The sequence below is a fragment of the Corvus cornix genome, chromosome 1 (assembly GCF_000738735.6).
Source record: "Corvus cornix cornix isolate S_Up_H32 chromosome 1, ASM73873v5, whole genome shotgun sequence".
Taxonomy (NCBI): domain Eukaryota; kingdom Metazoa; phylum Chordata; class Aves; order Passeriformes; family Corvidae; genus Corvus; species Corvus cornix.
Genome location: NC_046332.1, coordinates 5,469,054 through 5,488,044, shown reverse-complemented (window position 1 = coordinate 5,488,044; position 18,991 = coordinate 5,469,054). Strand labels below are relative to the sequence as shown.

Genomic DNA, 18,991 nt, shown 5'->3' with positions numbered 1-18,991 from the left:
AGAATGGTTATTTTCCCCCCTCCAGGTCTTACTCTCACCACGTACAATTTATGTCCCAGAACAATTATAAAACAAACAAAGCCTCAGAGAGTGGCCATGGGAACCTACAGGTTTAAGTCACACGAATAAAATTTGTAACATACAACGTAAACAAGGCATGGCAGTGGTCTTTGACTTTACACTGAACTCTAGATAGGTACCCAAAACCTCAGTTCCACTGACACAGGGAGAGAAAAGAAAAGCTGACACTCAGTAAGAGAAAGCCAATCTCCAGCTGCTAAGGACGGTAGGTACTAGTGATACACACTAGCACACACTGCATACAGAAATGAAGTTCTCTCCACTCCACTTCTGCCAGACAGCAAATCCTAACCACCTTCTATCTAGCTCAAATCCAGCCAAATCTTTGGGACTGACAAAAAACAACTGTGATGCTTGCACATTACAAAAGCTTATTTAATTCCACAGACTCAAACATTCAATTCCAGAATTGCCATCCTCCGAATCCCAATTACGAGTTGATTTTCAAAAGAAAAATCACATTTCTTGGTGCCTTCTATGAAGATGTTGTTCCAACAGTAGGAGGTGTTCCCTCAGCCAGCCTACCACACAAGTTCTGATGCCCCTGGATAGTGGTATGCCCACGATTGCTTTTATTACTTGGCAATGAACTGTTTCAAGTTCAATACGCACACCTCTGTCCCTTCCAGCTGTGGCACTGAACAAAATGAGCCACAGAGCTTGATGATGACATGTGTGGAGGTTCGAAGAGCCAAAACACACAGAGCAGTCCTGTCTCTCCGAGTTTTGCAGATACACTGCCAGAACACACAGAACAGTCCTATCTGTCTGAGTTCTACAATCCACAGGCGTTGCAGCAGTGCAGCTGACTGGACAGAGAGCAATGCATGGCTGCAGTTCTGCCTCAGAGGGCCATATGCTTTTCTGGGGCTTGTTTGTGTGCTAAATAGAGAAAGAGGATACTGGACAAGGCACTAACTAGGAATATCACATCAAACCAACGGTGATAGAAGTTGAACTGGAGCTCTCCCAGGACTTCTGTAATAATGGTGCGGTACTCCGGAGGCATGCTCATGCGGATCAGGAGCACTGATGACACAAAGTACATTCCCTGGAAGTTAGAACAGGGACAGCAGTTACTGCTTCACCACAGGCTCTGAGCCTAACAGGGGACAGCACACAAAGATATTGGTATGTGTTTATACACACACAAACAGGTCTGCAAGCGCAAATGCACACAGGGTGTGCCCACGGCTCTCCATACTCACCATGATCTGTGCTAACAGCAGAACAATAACATTGGAGGACTTGCTGCTGGAAATGGCATAGAAGAACTAGGGAAAAAAAAAAAACCAAAAACATTAGAAATAAGCAGTTAGGTAATTCTGATGTGCCTTAGGACAGCGCGAAAGGTACATACCATTCAATACCTTTTCATCCAAAAAAACTAATCAAAACATTCTAGAGGGCTACCTGTAGCCTACTTTCATAAACCTCAAGCTTTCATAAACCTTTCATAAAATTTCATAAACCCTAGTCTGAAACCTCAATCTCCCCCAGGCAGTTGCACCTTGTGGTAAAAATCACAAAACAATACAGACAAGTTTAAACATAGGTACCAAAGGCCAGGTCAAGTCAATGAGTCACATGTCTGTTGAGTCAATGCCTTTCAGTAGTACCAGCATCTTAAATTAAGTAATCCAAATGCTTTTAATCACCATCTTATCAACCTTACTAATAAGCCTTGGCTACAGCATCATTTTGAACCCTTGCTTACATTTAGCATCTTATTTAACATCTAGATCCCTTCCTGACAGAGACTGAGAGGGGAAATATCCTACAAAGGTATTTTTCCTACCTTCCTCCCTCTTGCAAGAATTTCTATTCAGACATTTAAACATAAATGCATATTGAAAGTTTAAGACAGTATTTGTTCCATCTAAAGGTAAACATCTCATAGTGAATTTCTCTTTGTAAAACCACTTAAAGAGACCCAGTTCTTACCTTTGTAAGTGTGATTAACAACCCTCTAATAGAGGTAACAATGATTATTCCAACAAGAATAAAGGAAATGTGCTGAGACCAGAATTTGACCTGTATCAACAAGAAGAACACAGTTAAAACTGTAACCTCATTTACACCACATTGTATAGCTGTCAATTCTTCAGGGTCTTTGTCCTTCCTAACTATACAGATATCCATTGCAGACAGCTTTATATAACAGACATTTTCACAAATGTATTAGCAACTGTTTACTCCAAACACAAGAGAAGGATATTTAGTTTATACCAATCACAAAGAACCCATTTTGAAACATACCCCAAAACAGGGATATGTTTCAGAAGTGTAAACGACAGAACAACCATTTGCATAAGCAATCAAAATTACTCTGTAGCTGAATGTATTAATCTAAGCAGGTTGCCTAAAGTGCTTCCATTTCTTCAAAACAAAAAACACAAATCACTGCCTCTCTGGCAAGACCACATCACCACCTCAGCATAAAATCAGTGTGAAAGCAACGTTCACTGCATATTTTCCCTTCCTCCCACTAAGTCAAAAGTCAAAGCCACGTTCTCAGGGTCTATCACTTTCTCCCTAGCAGCAGGATGGTTTTATTTAGATAAGATATGAATTGCTGAAAAGGCTGTAAGAATTAATAAAGGCTCACATCAAACTGGATTCCCAGGTAATTTACAGTGATCTCAATCCCTCTTGTGACTGGATCAGTCTTCCCCACACGGTCAAATACAATATTGATGGTCGCCTGAAAGAGAGATGGATTTACATTCAAGCAAAAAGGCAAAAGCATTTCGCACTCTCACATGTGAGGCGCATGCATGACTCTTCTATTGTACCATCAAGGAAAGGGCAGGGGACAGTCAGATTGTCTAAGAAGGCACAGAACACATCCACGTAAGAATTACTGGTCTAAGGCTGTATAGAAAAAAGCCAGACCCAGAGCTTTATTTCAACCAAGGGCCAGTTTCTTTCAGAATTTCTGCATTTTAATGAGACTAGAGTGTAACTTGATGAACTGCATGCATAGCATAATCTATGCAGGGTATGATATTTGCATACCACAAAAAATGCAATAAAATATTTACATACCATGAAGATTTTCCAGACACAATAGATGGAGAAAAAATAACCCAAAAAGTTAAAGTATTTTCCCTGGAAAGTTTTGGAGTACTCTATTCTCTCCTGGAAATACAAAAAGACAAGAGAGGAAGTAGAACACAGAAAAATACATCATTTCCACAATTACCCACAATATAAATTGTAATGGAGCACCAACAGTAGCAAACACAGCCCCACCTTTCTGTATCTTTTAATTCAAATGTTTCTGAACTCGTGATTGTTAATTCGTAAGCTTGTGAATGGTTATGGGGCCAGTGGGGCAAACTCAAGGATGGATCTGAACTGAAAGGGAACTGTAATCCAGCCCCAAAGCTAAAGAAACAGATCCTCACTCCACTGCATTACAATAATTCACCATCTACCTACTGAACGGGTTTCAATTTCTCATAACAGATGTTCTCTTTCAAACTATTCTGACCTCCCAACACCCATCTGGGCAGTTATTTGCTGTATACCTTGGTTGCATGCAAGTCAGCAGTTTCCAGGAAAAGCTGCCGACTCAATTCTTCCAGGGCATCCACTTCTTGCTGGATAAGGGACAGATCTGGCAAACCAGCATAGTCAAGGCTAGAACACACCAAAAATTCTTAATTAAAAACAAAACATTCCCCACCTTCAGCCCAAGGGCCACATCTAACGGTTTGGTCTCTTCTTTGATCCTGATGAACTTTTTCACTCAATCTTCATGCTCCTCACTAATACAGCACCAGAGAAATCTCCAGGATGTACGTGGTGAACACTACTCCAGTTTAAGGAGGTAGGCAGGACACAGTATTTAGGCAGTCATGCAACCAACTCTTTATTTCTCTGCCTGGGAAACACATCACAGAATAGAACCAGAGCTCTCAAAAACTGCTGCTCCACTTTGATCAGTGTCCCTTGCCACTGAAGTGCATCTCACAATATGCCATCCCAGATCATTTTCATAAACAAAACTGCTGAGTACCTGCTCCAAGAGATTAGTGATTACTATGAAGAGTCTGTTAAATAGCCAAATTCTGATTTTAGCTCCTTTTCTCTTCTAGAGAAAGGAGAGGAAGAAGAGTCCTCAGCCTTAAACATGCAAAATGCACACTTCAAGTGATCTGACAGAAATCATTGGTAAGTAACTCTGTTAAGAGAAGTACAGACCCTTGTAATTCCCAACAGATCCCTTCTATAGGGAAGATTGAAACTGGGTGATCTTTAGGGTCCCTTCTAACCCAAACCATTCTATGATTCTGTGACAAGTGTGCATGTCTGTCCCCTGATCTGCTGTACATTTATAGAGCAGGGCAGAAACATACAACTTCTGCCTGTGTCACAGTAAAACCATGCCCAAGCCTGGGCAAAAGGTCAGATGGTGCTGGAGAACAAACTTCCCAGGAGATGTTAGGCTTGAAATGTGTTGAAACACAAATGCTTTGTAACTGTCCCAACTAACATTTTACCTTTCAAAACAAAGAAAGCTGGATCCACCTCCCAAGGCAGGTGCCAGCATGCAGATGAAGGATACTTTCACTGCCAGGAACAGATGTTGTAACACTTTTTATCATTCCCCAGAAGCCAGTGGGTCTGTTATGCACTTCTCCTCTCTGGAACATTGTTCTGTGAGCCACTGCTATCCTGAAAGAACAGAAAACACAAGTCCTTAGGAATAAAATATTTTTATGAAAAATCAAAACAAGAAAAAATAAAACAAATCCACCAGTTTCTTAGAAGATGCTGTTAAACTAAATTCACTGAAAACAATGACCCTTTTTTCTTGCCCTAAACATCAACCTCGTTACATAAAATTATCCTGATTAGCTGTGGAGTAGAGCCCAGACCAAATCAAGTGCGATTGAATGAGACACTTCCCAAGCCTTTCACTCAGGATCCTGTTTCAATCCTAAAGGGGTTTAAACCCAGTTAAAAATAAGAATTCAAATGGATTTTTCAGCCATATGATTAGTTGCTTTCCTTTCCTCAAACACACAGCTGCGTTATCTCAAGCTCAGGACTTTTCATGCTCCTCTCTCCCCTTGGACACCTCTTCTTTATCGCTGCACATCCGCCTTTTCCATGGAGCTATGAGCTCTGGGTGGTGTGCAGAGCACCCTCTGATATGCTGTCACTCACTGCTGGGCTGCATGACAAGCTGCTATGAAGCAGAAACACACAAATCCATTCTTGGACTGAACCACTGGATGCTTCAGGCAACGTGAATGTGACTCCTGAAGTTAATTCCAACACTCCAGCAGCAGCTGTGTACCGTCCCTCACACTCCCATGCGCACCAAGGCATAATCCCCACGAGCAGTGTTGGCTTCCGGTCTCGTTCCCTCACATTTCTCCCCACTGAAATTTGTGAGCAAGTTATCCATTCCTAAGCTGAAAACTTTTCACAGGATTTTCAGGATGATCCACAATTCTGTGGGGTTCAGTCCCTTTCTTGTAGCTGCAGCCAGCATTGCTACATTTGGCACCGAGCCCTACTCAAGGTTGTTAATAAACAGTGTAATAGAAAAAAAATTTTAAAAATCATTCCGTTCAAATCAGCAAAAGAAACACCCTTGGGGCACCCCACATACACATAAAAGCACATATGGCCACAGACTAGAGAGACCTTGGAATCCTGATAGCTGCCAAATGTAAGAAATGCATTTTTAATCCTTGCTTTCTTCACAGTACACAAATTCACGTGGTCCATGCCAAATGATCCACAGCATTGCAGCAAAAATGCAGCAATGTCCAGGTGAAGCACAAGGCTATAGATACACAAAGGCAAATCTGTTCTTTTGAGAGGTGAGAGGGATCTCTGTATCCACACAGAGGCCAGTTCTGGAGACCTCACAGAAAGGATCCACAGGCAAACCCCACAAAACTCTGTTCGTGTAGATTGGTAATGATGTTATGTGATATTTGTGTCTCACATCAGTTGATCTGACTCTTTCATGATCCAAATGAAGCAATGTCATCACAGAATGCTGGCATTTCAAACCTGAGGCTTAGTTATGTCACACCTGCAAGGATGAGTATAAAGAATCTGACAGCTTTAGAGCTGAGTTTCCATAAGGCCTTACTTGATTGTGTTCAGGAAGGAGAGAAAAGTGATTCCTGTGCAAAAAACATCAGGGCAAACAACCTTCACCAACTATCTCTTACTGACTAGGAAGTCAGCATCAATCAGGGCTGGCATGAGAAGAAATGTCAGGATCAGCAAAGAAAACAAAAAGCTTTATGTTCTATTGCCTTATAACTCTTGCGCTCACAGGTAAGTTCTGAACTACCAATAATACGGAACTGTAGCATTTACCCTACACCGGAAAATACTGCTATTCCCACCTGTTCTGCCAATTATTTGGATTGCATTTGGACTGATACATATCATACTTTTCAAATTCTGCTTTATATGAACAAATAGTCCAATCATGCAAGCCAGTGCTCCCTGTCAAAGCAAAAAAGAGAACAAAATCTACAGAACTCAAGCTTCTGCTATTTCTTGCACAGTTCTGAGACTACCTAGTTTTGCAGTTTGTTTTGGGTTTTTTGTTGGGCTTTTTTAAACATATACATGAGTTTCATTATAATTCCCAAGTCATTAATACGTGGCTCTTCATAATGGTTAGGAAGTTGCTATATTCAGAAGATACCCTGGCCGTAGGAAGGCAAGAAAGTGCTAGCTAGTTACAAGCCTCTGGCATCCTTACTTTTACCCCAACATCACGCTTCCTGGACCAGAGGTCCAAAAACACTGTACAAAACAAAAGAGCAGACTCAGAAACAGCACTACACAGTATCTTTTAACTCCAAAGACAGTCTTTTAGTATGCTTCCAGCCAATTAAACCTGAGTAATTAAATTCTCTCACTACTTACCATCTCACACATGACCACAAATACAGAGTTTACCGTTGTTGACCACTTAACATTTTCAAAGGGGAAGGAGGTTATGCTTTAACTACACTTCCATCAGCTAATACTGATCAGCAGATACATACACGGTGATAAACTTAGCAAGGTTAGACTATCTAAAAGCTACGTTAAAAGGTTCCATTGAAACATTAGGACACAAAAGGTAAAGTTGGGGAGACTGCTGTGAGAATTCAGTGTCAGACAGTCAAACCTTTGAAGTGACTCCAGTGACTGGATTTATTCTGCACTATTAGCAAGACATGAAATATATGATTTGTAACAGCAGACAAAAATCTTCTCAGTGTAAATCAAATTACATTGTTTCTGAAAGCAGTTTTTTTAGCTTGGGGTACATGGAATAAGCTAAACCAACACCAGCAGAATTCTGAGAGCACACTTGTGTAGTACAGTATATCTACATCACCAATGTTTTGCAATTCTGCAAAATTTAACCAAAATAAACCTTGCTATTTGCAAGAATATAGATGTGTCCACACCACCTCACTACCCTACTTCAGCTTTGACCAGGATCCACCCTATGTACAAACCACTTTCTGTCCTGAAACCACCAGTAAGAGCCAGCTGCAGTGGCCTAAGGGTCACTGACTAAGCAGGAGAGAAAGGTGCCCATCCTACAGATCAGTTACGCAGCCAGCAGAGCGACACATGGTCTTGGAAGCCTAATCTGTGCCACTGCAGTCACAAAGGGCACTACTTAGTGTTAAAAACAGTCATGTATCAGGCCAGAACAGAACACCACACAGCTCAACCCAATTCAGATTTCAAAAACCATCTTATACTACTTCAAGAACCATCTTATACCATACTGACTGAAAATCTTTGAGGCAAACGGTTTCATGCTAATGTTGCCCTCTCACCTTTTTTTCTTGCTAACAATCATGTCCATAGTCTGAAGGAGCCGTCGCTCCAGAGCCAGAATATCTGCATCTGTCACATTCCTGCAAAATAAAGACCCCCAATTAGGCCTGCTACCCCATTTCAGAGGAGATGTGCACATGCCCATGAGACAAAGAGAAAAGCCTGTGTAAGGAGAATATGCATCAGCAGTGGAAATGGTTCTAGCATGCAGACATGACAATAGCTAGATTCAGAAAAAGAGTAACAAAAAACTTGAAACAACGCCACAGGAAAAACAGAAAAATAATCTCAAAAAACTGGGCAAGTATTTCACAAGGCTGCAGTTACCTGAGAAAGTAGGACATGTAAGTGTATGGACAGTTGACAGCCCCAAATCCTGACAGCAAAGCCATGAGTGTCACCCCAATCACACCAACGCGGCTGATGAGCTGTTCTATAGACAGGATTCCTGAGGGAGGGAAAAACATGGCATCAGCAACCTTGCTCTCTTCATTCTGCTCCACACTTGGTGCCCTCCTAACACAACACAGAGCTGCTTAATTAATCTGACTGCCTTCCCACTGCAATGACCCCAGGTAACAGGAAGGACAGACAGGGACTAGGAAAAGAAAGGGGTAGGATGTCTCCCTCAGAAATCACATTACCACGCTTAGAAACGGGGACGGGGAACTCCAGCTGTGAAGAAACTTAAGACAGATATATGGATATGTGGAGAGGACTAAATGTCAATATTTTGGTTCCAAACTAATAAAATGTTTGCCTTTGGCTGAGATGGGAACACAGACCATCCACCAGGCACTTATAAAAGAGTGTCTTCCATAAAGACACTTCTGCAATTATCAGCAATTATTACCAAACCAGTCAGTCCTGGCAAACTGGACTAAAAATGTCTGAACCATAGAGAGGAACCCCTAGCCTGTCAAGTGTCATTAGAAGTGACCCCTCCAGATCAGACACAAGTTGTGCTTGTAGGACAGTGGAGTTGGGAAGCTTAAGCTGCTCCTGGCTGTTCAGTATTCATCTGGTTGACACAAACACTTTGTTGAGGTGACCACCAACAAGGTCTTTACCTGAGCACCAAGTGGACTCTAACATGTTACTCAACATGAACATCAAGCCTGTGCTGTAATCATCACCAAGCACTGAAGCTATATTTATTCTTACACACAGACCTCAACCTGTCTTCCCAGGACACAGTGCCACGTGTAGTAAACACCACTCACTTTTTAGGGAGCTGGTTACAGAGCAGCTGCCACACACAGCACATTTGGAGCTTACACGATTGCAAAGCTGAGATGGCCGAGCGCCAAGCCACATTTCATGCTTCAGAGAAGTGGAATAAATGATGAAAACAAGGCAAAAAGACTTCACAAAGGGAAACTGAGACACCCAGTCATGTGCAGCTGCACAGAGATTTACAGGAGCTACAGAATGTGCTACAATACACTGGCCTTTTGCCCCACACAGTCAGACTGCAGCACTTAAAACAGAGGTGCCTTCAAAATGACATGACATTCCACTGGTTGGAGCAATGCTTTCCCGTGAAACTCACAGCAACCCTCTTGTGATCAGGTCACATAAACTGAATGAAAGTTCCATCAACTCACATAAAGGTAAGAGCTTTATTAAAATACTGGTGTGTCATCAAGCATAACCCTCCTTCCACTACGAGCTCCCAAACCCAGGTCTCTTAAATAAGCTGCAGACCAGCGGAGCCCTTGATCAAGGGTGCACTTCCCTGCTGCAGGACACTGCCATCCCCATCCCCACCTGCCTCAGCTGGGTCACCACTCCCTGATGAAACCCACAGCAGCCTTGTCCATACATGCAGGACACAGCACCCCAAAAACACAGCAGGGAACAAACATGTAGAATCCACTGCTTTAACCATATGTCTATACCCGATAGGAGAAGGCACTCTACAACTCTTAAGTGGAAGTATCACACCCTGTAAAGTACAATTAAAAACAGAAAACACCCTACTACCTGTTCTGGAAATCTGCAGGTGTTACACAGCCTCCCAGAACCTTTTGGTGACCTGAGAAGGATTACCCAAACCCCACAGCTAAGCTCCCACTGGGTTATTCCATTCTGCCAACTCACACACCTTCTGCAGCTCACAGTGGATACAACTTTTTCTTGGCCATGGAACACTGGGCAGAGGGATCTGCACTACACATCAGCTGCTACATTGCAGAGGCAAATGACACAATTACAAAACACAAACACACATTTTCTCTTAGGAAACTTTCAGGATCACAGATGAAAGGGTGAGCAGAACCTACAGCAGTCGATATCCTTCAACTTCTCATATGAGTACAGAGTCATGCAGCTTCCTACAGAACAGAAGGACTAAGCTGCAATGCTCAGACAGACATATTCATCAATTTCAGTGAAACAGACTGAATTTCACATGATGGGCACAATATACAAGCAATTTTCCAGTGCAGGGAAAATATAAGGCAAATATAAGTTTCACAGGAAACACAGGTAACAATCTGGTTCTAATCCTTCAGCACACTGAGGTGCCTCAAGGATTCAGCACAGCCAGGCACATGCTAACAAATTCTGTTGGACCCAAACTATCCTGAGTGCACACAGTATCTTCACACTGTAAATACTCTTGGTTCCACGACCGCAACAGATACCCAAGCTAATTCTGCACACAAATAGCTCTGGCATCCAGCAGGACTTACCAACTCACACTCCAGTCCCATGCAACTGCACAGCCTCTGGGGTCAGGCAGAGCAGGAATCTGTACCAAAGCCAGCACAACTGCCAGGCTACAGCCTGGGCAGCTCTGGTGTTTAGGCACAAAGCTGTGTTTTGTCAACTGGATAGCCACTCATGCTAAACTCATCTGATTGAAGCCACAAGAAAGAAAAATCTGACTGAAAAAATGTCAGATGAAGGAGTGATTGTTCAGCTGCTTCTTAAATAAACAAGGTTTAGTCTCCACAATAGAAAGAAATAAGTAAATAAAAATTGTGATCAACTTTTTGTGGAGCTAAAGCTTCTGTGTCCTCAAAAGTACATCATGTCCTTACATAGCCTAGGTTCAGCTAGGACGTACTTCATTCAAGTTTTCCTGTGGTACTGAAAGAACACTAATGAAAATAATCCAGGTGTATCCATGCCTTTTTGTCAGTCTGACTACCTTCATATTACAGATTTCAAAGCAGAGCAGACCCTCAGTTGCAGGAACTACTTTCCACAGTCCCAACTGCAGATCTGAGATCATTATAGGTCCAAGGTAAAAGTGAAGTAACAAAGCCTATTTGGGCAGGGGGGAAGAAATCAGCAAGAAAATGAAACTCACCATGTTTTGGGCTGAGGATAGGAAATGGATCCCCCAGCTTCCAGAAGAAATACATGAAGGTCAACCACACAACACATGCAAAAAGGAGTTTCTGTCTGTGCACTAATGGAGAGGAAAAAGGGAGTGTTTAAAATAGGTTCTTCCTTTAGAGCTTTTTATAGCTTGCAAAATTTCTACATTGATCTAAATGCTACTTTGAGCACAGGTGGCCAAAGCAGGCGTCACCTGACAGAGCTACAGCTTGCAGTGTGCACCCCGTCACCTCCCACAGATGCAGCCAGTTGAGAGACCATGACTTGTGAGAGCTCCTGCAGGGCCACACTTGGCCTTTTTCCCATTGTGGGACCACTTCACTGCTTGCTTCTTGTGTGACCTTGAACATGACTCCTAAATACTTCATCTTCATGGCAAAACCACACATTTAATATTCCCAACCTATGTGCCTAAGCTTCACACAAAAGAGCGACAAATATCAACAGCCCAAGGGTTAGGTGTCCATTAGCCCATAGAAGAGGCCTCATCCAGACAGTAGAAGTAAAAAAAGCAAAAGTAATTTATTGAGCTTTTCTGCTTCATGAGTGATGTATTGAGCTTCTCTGCCTCATTTCTTTTGCCCCCTAGCAGAACAACATAGCCTTGCCAAGGGTTGCAGAGTTTGGCTGCAAGCTTAAAATTGCAAAGGAACAAATCCCAGTAACACTACTCTGAAGTGCTCAACTTTGTTGAAACCTGTGAAGAAAAGCAGCACTTGCTGGGGTCATGTAAAGCATTTCCTGACTGTTCAATGAATGGTTCATGCTAAAGCATGAAGTTCCAAAGGGAAGTTATCTAGCCAGACAAAGCCAGGGGAAGGAGGGAGCTATGAAGACAGTGACCAGAATTATTTCTCATTTGTATTCTTTGTCTCAAATTAGCAACTCCCCTGCCACAAACCAAGTACTCACATAATCTGATATTGCTCACAACAAAGTAACCAATATAGAAGGGCACCATGAAGACCAGGATGAGCAAAATGACACACAGGTTCAGCTTCCAGTGAAAATATCGAGAGCTGAAATAAAGCCAAAATACTGATTAGCACGGTATCATAATACAACAAATTTCTCAAAGAAAATTGCATGTCAGTGAAATCTTTTCAACTACATCAAGCATTGAATAATATTAGCCTAGCATATAGAATATTCCGGATTTTTTTGTTTTTATTAGGGCAGTTGTTTGGTTTAGGGTTTTGTATGGTTTTATTTTTAAATACAGAGGTCAAGAATGTGTATTTCAAAATAAACACTGGGTATTTTATCAAACACTGTATTTTCTATGTTGACTAATGCCAGTTGCAGCATGATTCACGTGACTGCTCATCTAGTTGAACAGTAAATCAAAACTAAGTAGCAATTAATTTTCTAATGAACAGCTGAGTCAAAAAAAGAGCTAATTCATATAGAAAAGACTAAAAATATTTAATGTTGATAGTTCAGCATGTTTCACTTCAGAGAGAATTGTCCCATCTGCAATATTTTGCAAAGCAAGGTTTTATAAATATGTATCTCAACCAACATGAACAATACTCCCTCTGACCAACTGAGAGTAGTCAAATGCAGGTGAGATTCATCTTGGCTGAACTGACATTTCACTTCACTTGAATGGAAAAATACATGCCCCATTCCCAATATCAACTCATATCCTCTTTATCCTCAGGGAAGAAGAAATTACAAGGAGCCTTGTCACTTTTTCCTAACTAATTCAGAGGCAAACATTTTCATGTGTACTGAAGTCTAGCCCTTTACTGAAGCTTATAAAAGCATTCTCGTCAGTGATCTCTCTGGCGACCAGCCCCACACATTAATAACATACAGAACTAACATTACCTTTCATCAGTTCTGCACTTCTTGCCTTTCAACCCCTCTGACTGCTGTCTTATACTTGTATGATGAGATAGAATAAGAAGAAACCCAACTTAGCCTCTACATGTTATTGTTCTATCTTCTCTTTCCTACTGACTTCCCAAGTTTTTCCCAGACAGTTTTTAACATCCCCTTTATGTGGAAGTCCTCCCCCATGGTCAGGGGAAGATGCACCTTTGATTCACAAATCCTGTACTGTTACAGATTAGCTTTCACTCCACAATTAGCTTTGCATCTTATTCACTGCTCTGACCACCACAGAAAAACTCGTGCTTGAAGTTTCTATAGTGCTTAGCATCTGAAAAGTGCCCTTAGCATGATCTGAAGCTTTAACTCCCATAAAAGAAATCATTTCTTTTGACTTCACAAATGGAGAAAGTCAAAGGCCTTACCCTAAGGACCTAGACCACATTACCAGCAATTCCATGGAAAATTGGAAGCTTATGGCTTCTAGTCTCATTCTCAGTCAAATAAATGTTACTGCACAAACATTTTCATTGAGTTATTGACAGTTTTCTCACATGATTTCCCCAATCCAAGACTAATCCATTAATTTAGAAGTTAGACTAAAGATGCTGTAGAGCACAAAGTAGGCCAGTCCCCAGTGGGCTCCCAGACTCACCTGCTGTTCAGCACTCCCAAAATCTCAAAGATGATGAGTTCAAACATGGTACAAGAGAAGGCAAAAGTCACAGAGAAGATTACCTGGACCACATACTGCCGCACCTGTAATGCAGAGAAAAATCCAGAGACATCAGGCATTTACATTTCTGGAATGGCATCCTGATATCCCTCAGTGAGCAAAACAAATCACAAGGTACAATGGCCCACAACTGGGTCTCTTGTTGCAAGGCACCAAGACCTTTAACTACTTAGGAGGAAACCAAAAGCCTGTTGGAAACCAGAGGGCAAACTCATGCTAAGAGGGCTCTTCGATATTAACCTTAGACTTAAAAACAAAATCCACACCACAAAAACTGTTGGGGTCTGAGTTTGGCTTGCACTTAAGCCATCTCTGACCTAGACTACAATCTCATAGCCCACTACAGATAGAAGAATGGCATTTTTATTCCATCCAATCCTCACAACTAATGCAGCTGCAATGGACACATCTCACTGAGTTCAAAGTTAACCACTGGATTTTATTTTGCCTCAAAAATTTCACTTTACATAAGGTAGGCTTACTAGGGCAAAAGGCAAAACAGTTTCCTATTACTCCTGCATCTCCTCCATATTTCTTTTTATTTAACAGTAGCCAGTATGGAAACTTTCAGTGGCTACAGAAAAACCCATTTCCTCAGATAGCTAGGAGTCTTTCAAATAGAAGCACAAGAGGAAATTAAAAAGAAAGGAACTGCAGGTAAGATAAAAGGGATTAAAGAGAGGAATAAGGCTAAATGCAGTTTTAAAAATATTTCTAAAATTGGGAGTAATTTTTAAGACACAGACTTGTAATGAGAGATGCCTTCTCACCTCATAATCCTTGAAGAGCTTTCTCATGAAGAAGAGCCATCCAAATCCAAAGAACAGCACCTGCAGAAGAGATTAAGCACTTAACATTTGCATCCTGCAACTTGCAAAACACAAACCCACTGCACTGCTGATTGTAAATTAAACAAATGGAAGGAAAAGAGCTAAGCCAAAGTACCCAAGACCTACAAAAGATTAAAACTTGCCACAGTACCAAGGGAAAAAATGGTATTTTAAATATCCAAGTGTAGCACACACAAAAGGCTATGGCCTTTAGGAAGATCTAGTCAAGACAGAGTTCTGTGCTCCTAAATTCTCAGAATTCCTCAGCCTGCCAGAATCCTTTGCACTGTTGATTCTTGCTTCACTCTTGTAATCTACAGAATTAAAGCCTATGGGGTTTTTTACAGGAAATACAGTAATAGAGGCAAAGCAAACACTTGAATGTCCACCGCATCTTCTAGGGATGAGTAAATTTTATAAACACACCTGCTGTTTCTTGTAGACTAGAAGTGCACGTGCATTTTTTGTAGAGGTCTTTACAGTGCATCTGGTTAGACACTGACACATTGTGGGTGAAAGGTGTTACAAGCATCTCTAAGGTGGGGAAAAGGAAGTGCTAAATGCCCCAAACCCCAATCTGGAGTTGAAGAAAGCCACATGGACAAGGTAGAGGAAGCAGAACAAGCCAGTAACACTTTACATTTCAGTGGCTGTCAAAGCACATGACAAAATTTGTTTAACTTTCTTCACACTCCTGAAGGGATCAATTTAATATCACAGCTATTCTGCAGATGACTTAAATGAAATAAATACAAATTGAACAAGGTGGCCAAAATTGTAATTACCTGTCTTCAGAGAGTAAAAGGGGACTGTGTTGTCAGGCCTTCCATGGGTATTCCCATCTATTCCTCATAAGACTGAAAAGGAGTGTAATGATTTAAAAGAACCCAAGCAAAAAGAGAATTCAGAAAATACTTAATATTTTTTACAGAAGTAGCTTTGACCAAGGCAAAGACAAAATTCAGCATAGGTCACACATCAAGGAATAAAGTCAGTGTATCTCCTCAGAGCACATAGAAAAGGCCAGAGCTTTCTGCCCACCCTACCATGGAGATGGGAAACTTTCAAAGACAAAAAACAAAGGAATTATTGTGGATTACTTCCCTGCACGTCAGGAGTAACCACAGCGGCAAGGGTAACACACTAACATGATTTACAGACAAGGAACACCTGGAATGCTGGGCAAGAAGATCAAACACAGCTGCCTTGAAAGAAGAACTAAAATAGGAATGAAGTCGAATGAGTGATTTGTAACAGCTGGCAAAACTTGTTTGAAGAGGACTACTTTAAAGTAGCTGCTAGCAAAAAGCAAGGATATTTCATAAGCCTCCTATCTAGAGGTCATAAGTTAAAGAAGTATGATAAGCAAATGAGATCTACATAAAGTAATTCCACATGTAACAGTGGGAAGGAGGAAAAAGGTAGAGACAAACTCTTCAAAAAGAAGTAAGAGAAAAAGATTAAGAGATAAGTAAGTACAACAATAACAGAAAATTGCATATGAAGATTAGACTCCCCTTGTGTCAGGGACTGGCCAAAAGCATAGAAAGACATTTTGGTAAAAGATCACAGTCTAAGACACAGCAGGTGAATGTGACATGTAAGATCAGCAGAATCTTGAGCATTTGACAATTACATGCACCGACTCGAACATCTAACTTAGGACTGCTGAAGATGATGGGAAGATTCAAAGCTGCCATCAGGAATGAAAGAAAAGCTATTAGATAAGTTAGAGCTCAGAACTCAAAGCAAAAAAGTGGGAGGTTTTGTTCTGGGCGAATTCTTAACAGTACCAGAGCTATGTTCAAGCCACCAAGAGCGAAAAAGTACGTTGTGAGCAAAAATCAAAGCATTATCACGTAGGAGGGCATCGCTCTTCTGAAACCAAAAGCCATCCTGAAAACTGTCAGGAATTAGGCTTGTGCACTGAAGTCTATATAAGACAAGCACCTGCTGCTGAGAGGGGAAAGGGTCCCATTCCTCGGCTCATCCCTCATCACTACAGAGCAAAACTTTCACGCCAGCTCAGCAGCTTAAATCAGATCCCTCTGTGATCCACCTAAACTCATGTTCATCTGGTCCAGCTGCCTAGGATCGGCCTTGTTGAGGAATATCAGGAACAAACCAAGTACTCAATGGAGACCAACAAGATGAGCTTCCCTGTCTGTTCCAACTGGAGAAACTTAAATTTAAGCTTAAACGGAGCTCGGCTCGCCTTGGTTGGACCCGGCTCGGTCCGGCCCGGCCACCCCTGAGGGTCCGGGCGCCCCTCGCGCGGAGAGCTGCGCACGCGCTGCCCCAGGCCCCGCCCCCCGCGCTCCCCGAGGAGGGGCACGGCGCGGGGAGAGGGGAGCCCGCTGGCGGCGGGACCTCCCCGTTCCCTCACCCTTCTCCTGGCCGGAGGCGCGGCGCCGCAGCGGCGGGGAAGGGGTGGGTACCTGTGAGGTGAACATGATGCTGGAGTCGATGAGGAAGCTCATGGCGGCGCCCACCGCTGCCCGCCCGCCCGCCTGCCGCGCTTCCGGCTCCGGTGGCTGCGGTGCGCAGGCGCGCGGGCGCGTGCCCCGGGCACGGCGCTCCGCCCTCCCCGCGGCGGGGCCGGGGCGGGGCCGGGGCGGGGCCGGGGCGGGGCCGCGGTGAGGAAATGGCTGCGGCGGCGACCTGCGGGAGCCTGAGCCATTCACCCGCCCCGCCGGAGCTCAGCGCTGCTGCTGCCGCCCTCGAAAGCCGCGGGAAGGGCACCCGCTGCTGGCCGGGGGGCAGAAGGAGGTGTCCGAGGCACAGAAAGAAGTGGAGGGTGAACAGCGTTCTCTGGGGTCCCCAGCACGGGAGGGACATGGACCTGTTGGAGCAAGTCCAGAGGAGGCCACCGAGTTAATTAGAGGGATGGAGCACGTCTCCCATGACAAAAGATTGAGAAAATTGGGATTGCTAGCCTGCAAAAGAGATGGCTTTGGGGTGACCGAATTGCAGCCTTAGAGTGTCTGAAGGAAGCCTGCAAGAAAGATGAAGTTTTTACAAGGGCATGGAGTGACAGGACAAGGGGGAATGGATTCAAATGGAAAGAGGGCAGATTTAGATTAAACATTACAATGAAAGTCTTTACTGGAGGGTGGTGAGGCACTTCCCAGAGAAATGTGAATGTCCCATCCCTGGAAATGTTTAAGACTCGGCTGGGTATTGCTCTGAGCAGCCTGGTCTACTGGGAGGTGTCCCTGTCCATGACAGTGGTGTGGAACTGGATGATCTTTAAGGTCTCTTAAAGACCCAGACAGTTCTGTGATTCTGCCGTTTCACCACCGCTGTGACTCCTCTGCAGGAGCAGGGCAGCAGTGGCTCATGGCACACCACGACTGCTCCTGGCCCATCTTCCCATCTCCCACGTGGGGCCCTCTCCATCCTCCTTCCATGCCAAGAACTGGGCTGCAGATGCCTTTCAGGACTTACAATTGTAATATATCAAGGAATGGGGCCAGGAGGGAAGCTAAAGTGCAGACAGGGAATTTCCTGATGGCTATCGGTGTGAGATCCAATCCTTCATGTCACAGTCATGTTCCCACTTGACCTGCATGGCGTCTGAATCTTTTTCTTTTTTCCTCTTAAGAACACACCTTGAGGAAATGGCCTCAAGTGGCACCAGAGGAGATTTAGATTAGGCATTAGGGAAAAAAAATTCACAGAAACGATTGTAAAACATTGGAACAGATTGTGCGGGGAAGCGGTGGAGTCACCATCCCTGGAAGTGTTCAAAAAACATGTGGGTATAGCACTTGAGGACATGGTTTGATGGTGGTGCTGGGTTGGCACTTGGACTTGATGATCTTGGAGGCCTTTTCCAACCTTAATGATTCGGATTCTATGATTCTAATCATTGCCACTCAGACCTCTCTGTATTTGGAATATTAAATAGGAAGAGAAGAATTAAGTTGTGAGTTTAACAAAGCACAGAGCCCCTGCTGACTGGAAATCAGGAACCTTTATTCATTACAACTCATTTCACTAGGAAAACAAATCTATGTTTGGTTGTGCCGAGTCACTGGATTAGTCCCACAGTCTCTTTGTTTGGGTTTCTGTCTTGCTCTCAGACTTCTTGGTTTGAAATTTGTCTCCTTGTCTGCAGCATTGCAAAGAGAAGAAAACATTCAGCTTTCATGGAGAAATGAACTGAGGGAACAGGTTATCATAGCTGATCTGAAGCCTTTTATTTTACAGCTTCTGGTATCACTGCCAATTGATGCAGAGCTGAGATCAGGCCCTGCCTGTTCTTTCTTTCTGTATCTGCTACTTAGAAACTGTTCTTTCCTAAAGTGATGAGATTCCTGAGTTT

General features: G+C 43.0%; 1 protein-coding gene across 5 annotated transcripts; it reads right to left on the bottom strand.

Annotated features, from left to right (window-relative positions):
- Positions 1 to 175: 175 nt before the first annotated feature.
- Positions 176 to 17,207, bottom strand: GPR89B (G protein-coupled receptor 89B). Of its 5 annotated transcripts, none has more exons than XM_039556543.1 (14): positions 17,103 to 17,207; positions 14,605 to 14,664; positions 13,754 to 13,857; positions 12,175 to 12,281; positions 11,231 to 11,332; positions 8,239 to 8,359; positions 7,911 to 7,991; positions 4,655 to 4,764; positions 3,615 to 3,712; positions 3,130 to 3,222; positions 2,690 to 2,785; positions 2,026 to 2,115; positions 1,290 to 1,355; positions 176 to 1,132 (listed from the first exon to the last, which is right to left on the bottom strand). In XM_039556543.1, the coding sequence occupies exons 1-14, from the start codon at positions 17,142 to 17,144 to the stop codon at positions 926 to 928; spliced, it is 1,377 nt and encodes a 458-aa protein (XP_039412477.1). In that variant the 5' UTR covers positions 17,145 to 17,207; the 3' UTR covers positions 176 to 925. The 5 variants fall into 5 exon arrangements, with proteins under 5 accessions (XP_039412477.1, XP_039412483.1, XP_019141450.2 ...); XM_039556549.1 differs by lacking the exon at positions 17,103 to 17,207 and adding an exon at positions 17,051 to 17,097; XM_019285905.3 differs by lacking the exon at positions 17,103 to 17,207 and adding an exon at positions 15,450 to 15,495.
- Between the last annotated feature and the right edge of the window lie 1,784 nt (positions 17,208 to 18,991).

Coding starts and splice junctions, on each gene's coding strand:
- GPR89B (XM_039556543.1), bottom strand. CDS start 17,144: ATGAGCTTCCTCATCGACTCCAGCATCATGTTCACCTCACAG. Junction 4,765..7,910: donor ATTGTTAGCAAGAAAAAAAG/GTGAGAGGGCAA, acceptor CTGTTCTTTCAG/GATAGCAGTGGCTCACAGAA. Junction 3,223..3,614: donor CTGACTTGCATGCAACCAAG/GTATACAGCAAA, acceptor TTGTATTTCCAG/GAGAGAATAGAGTACTCCAA.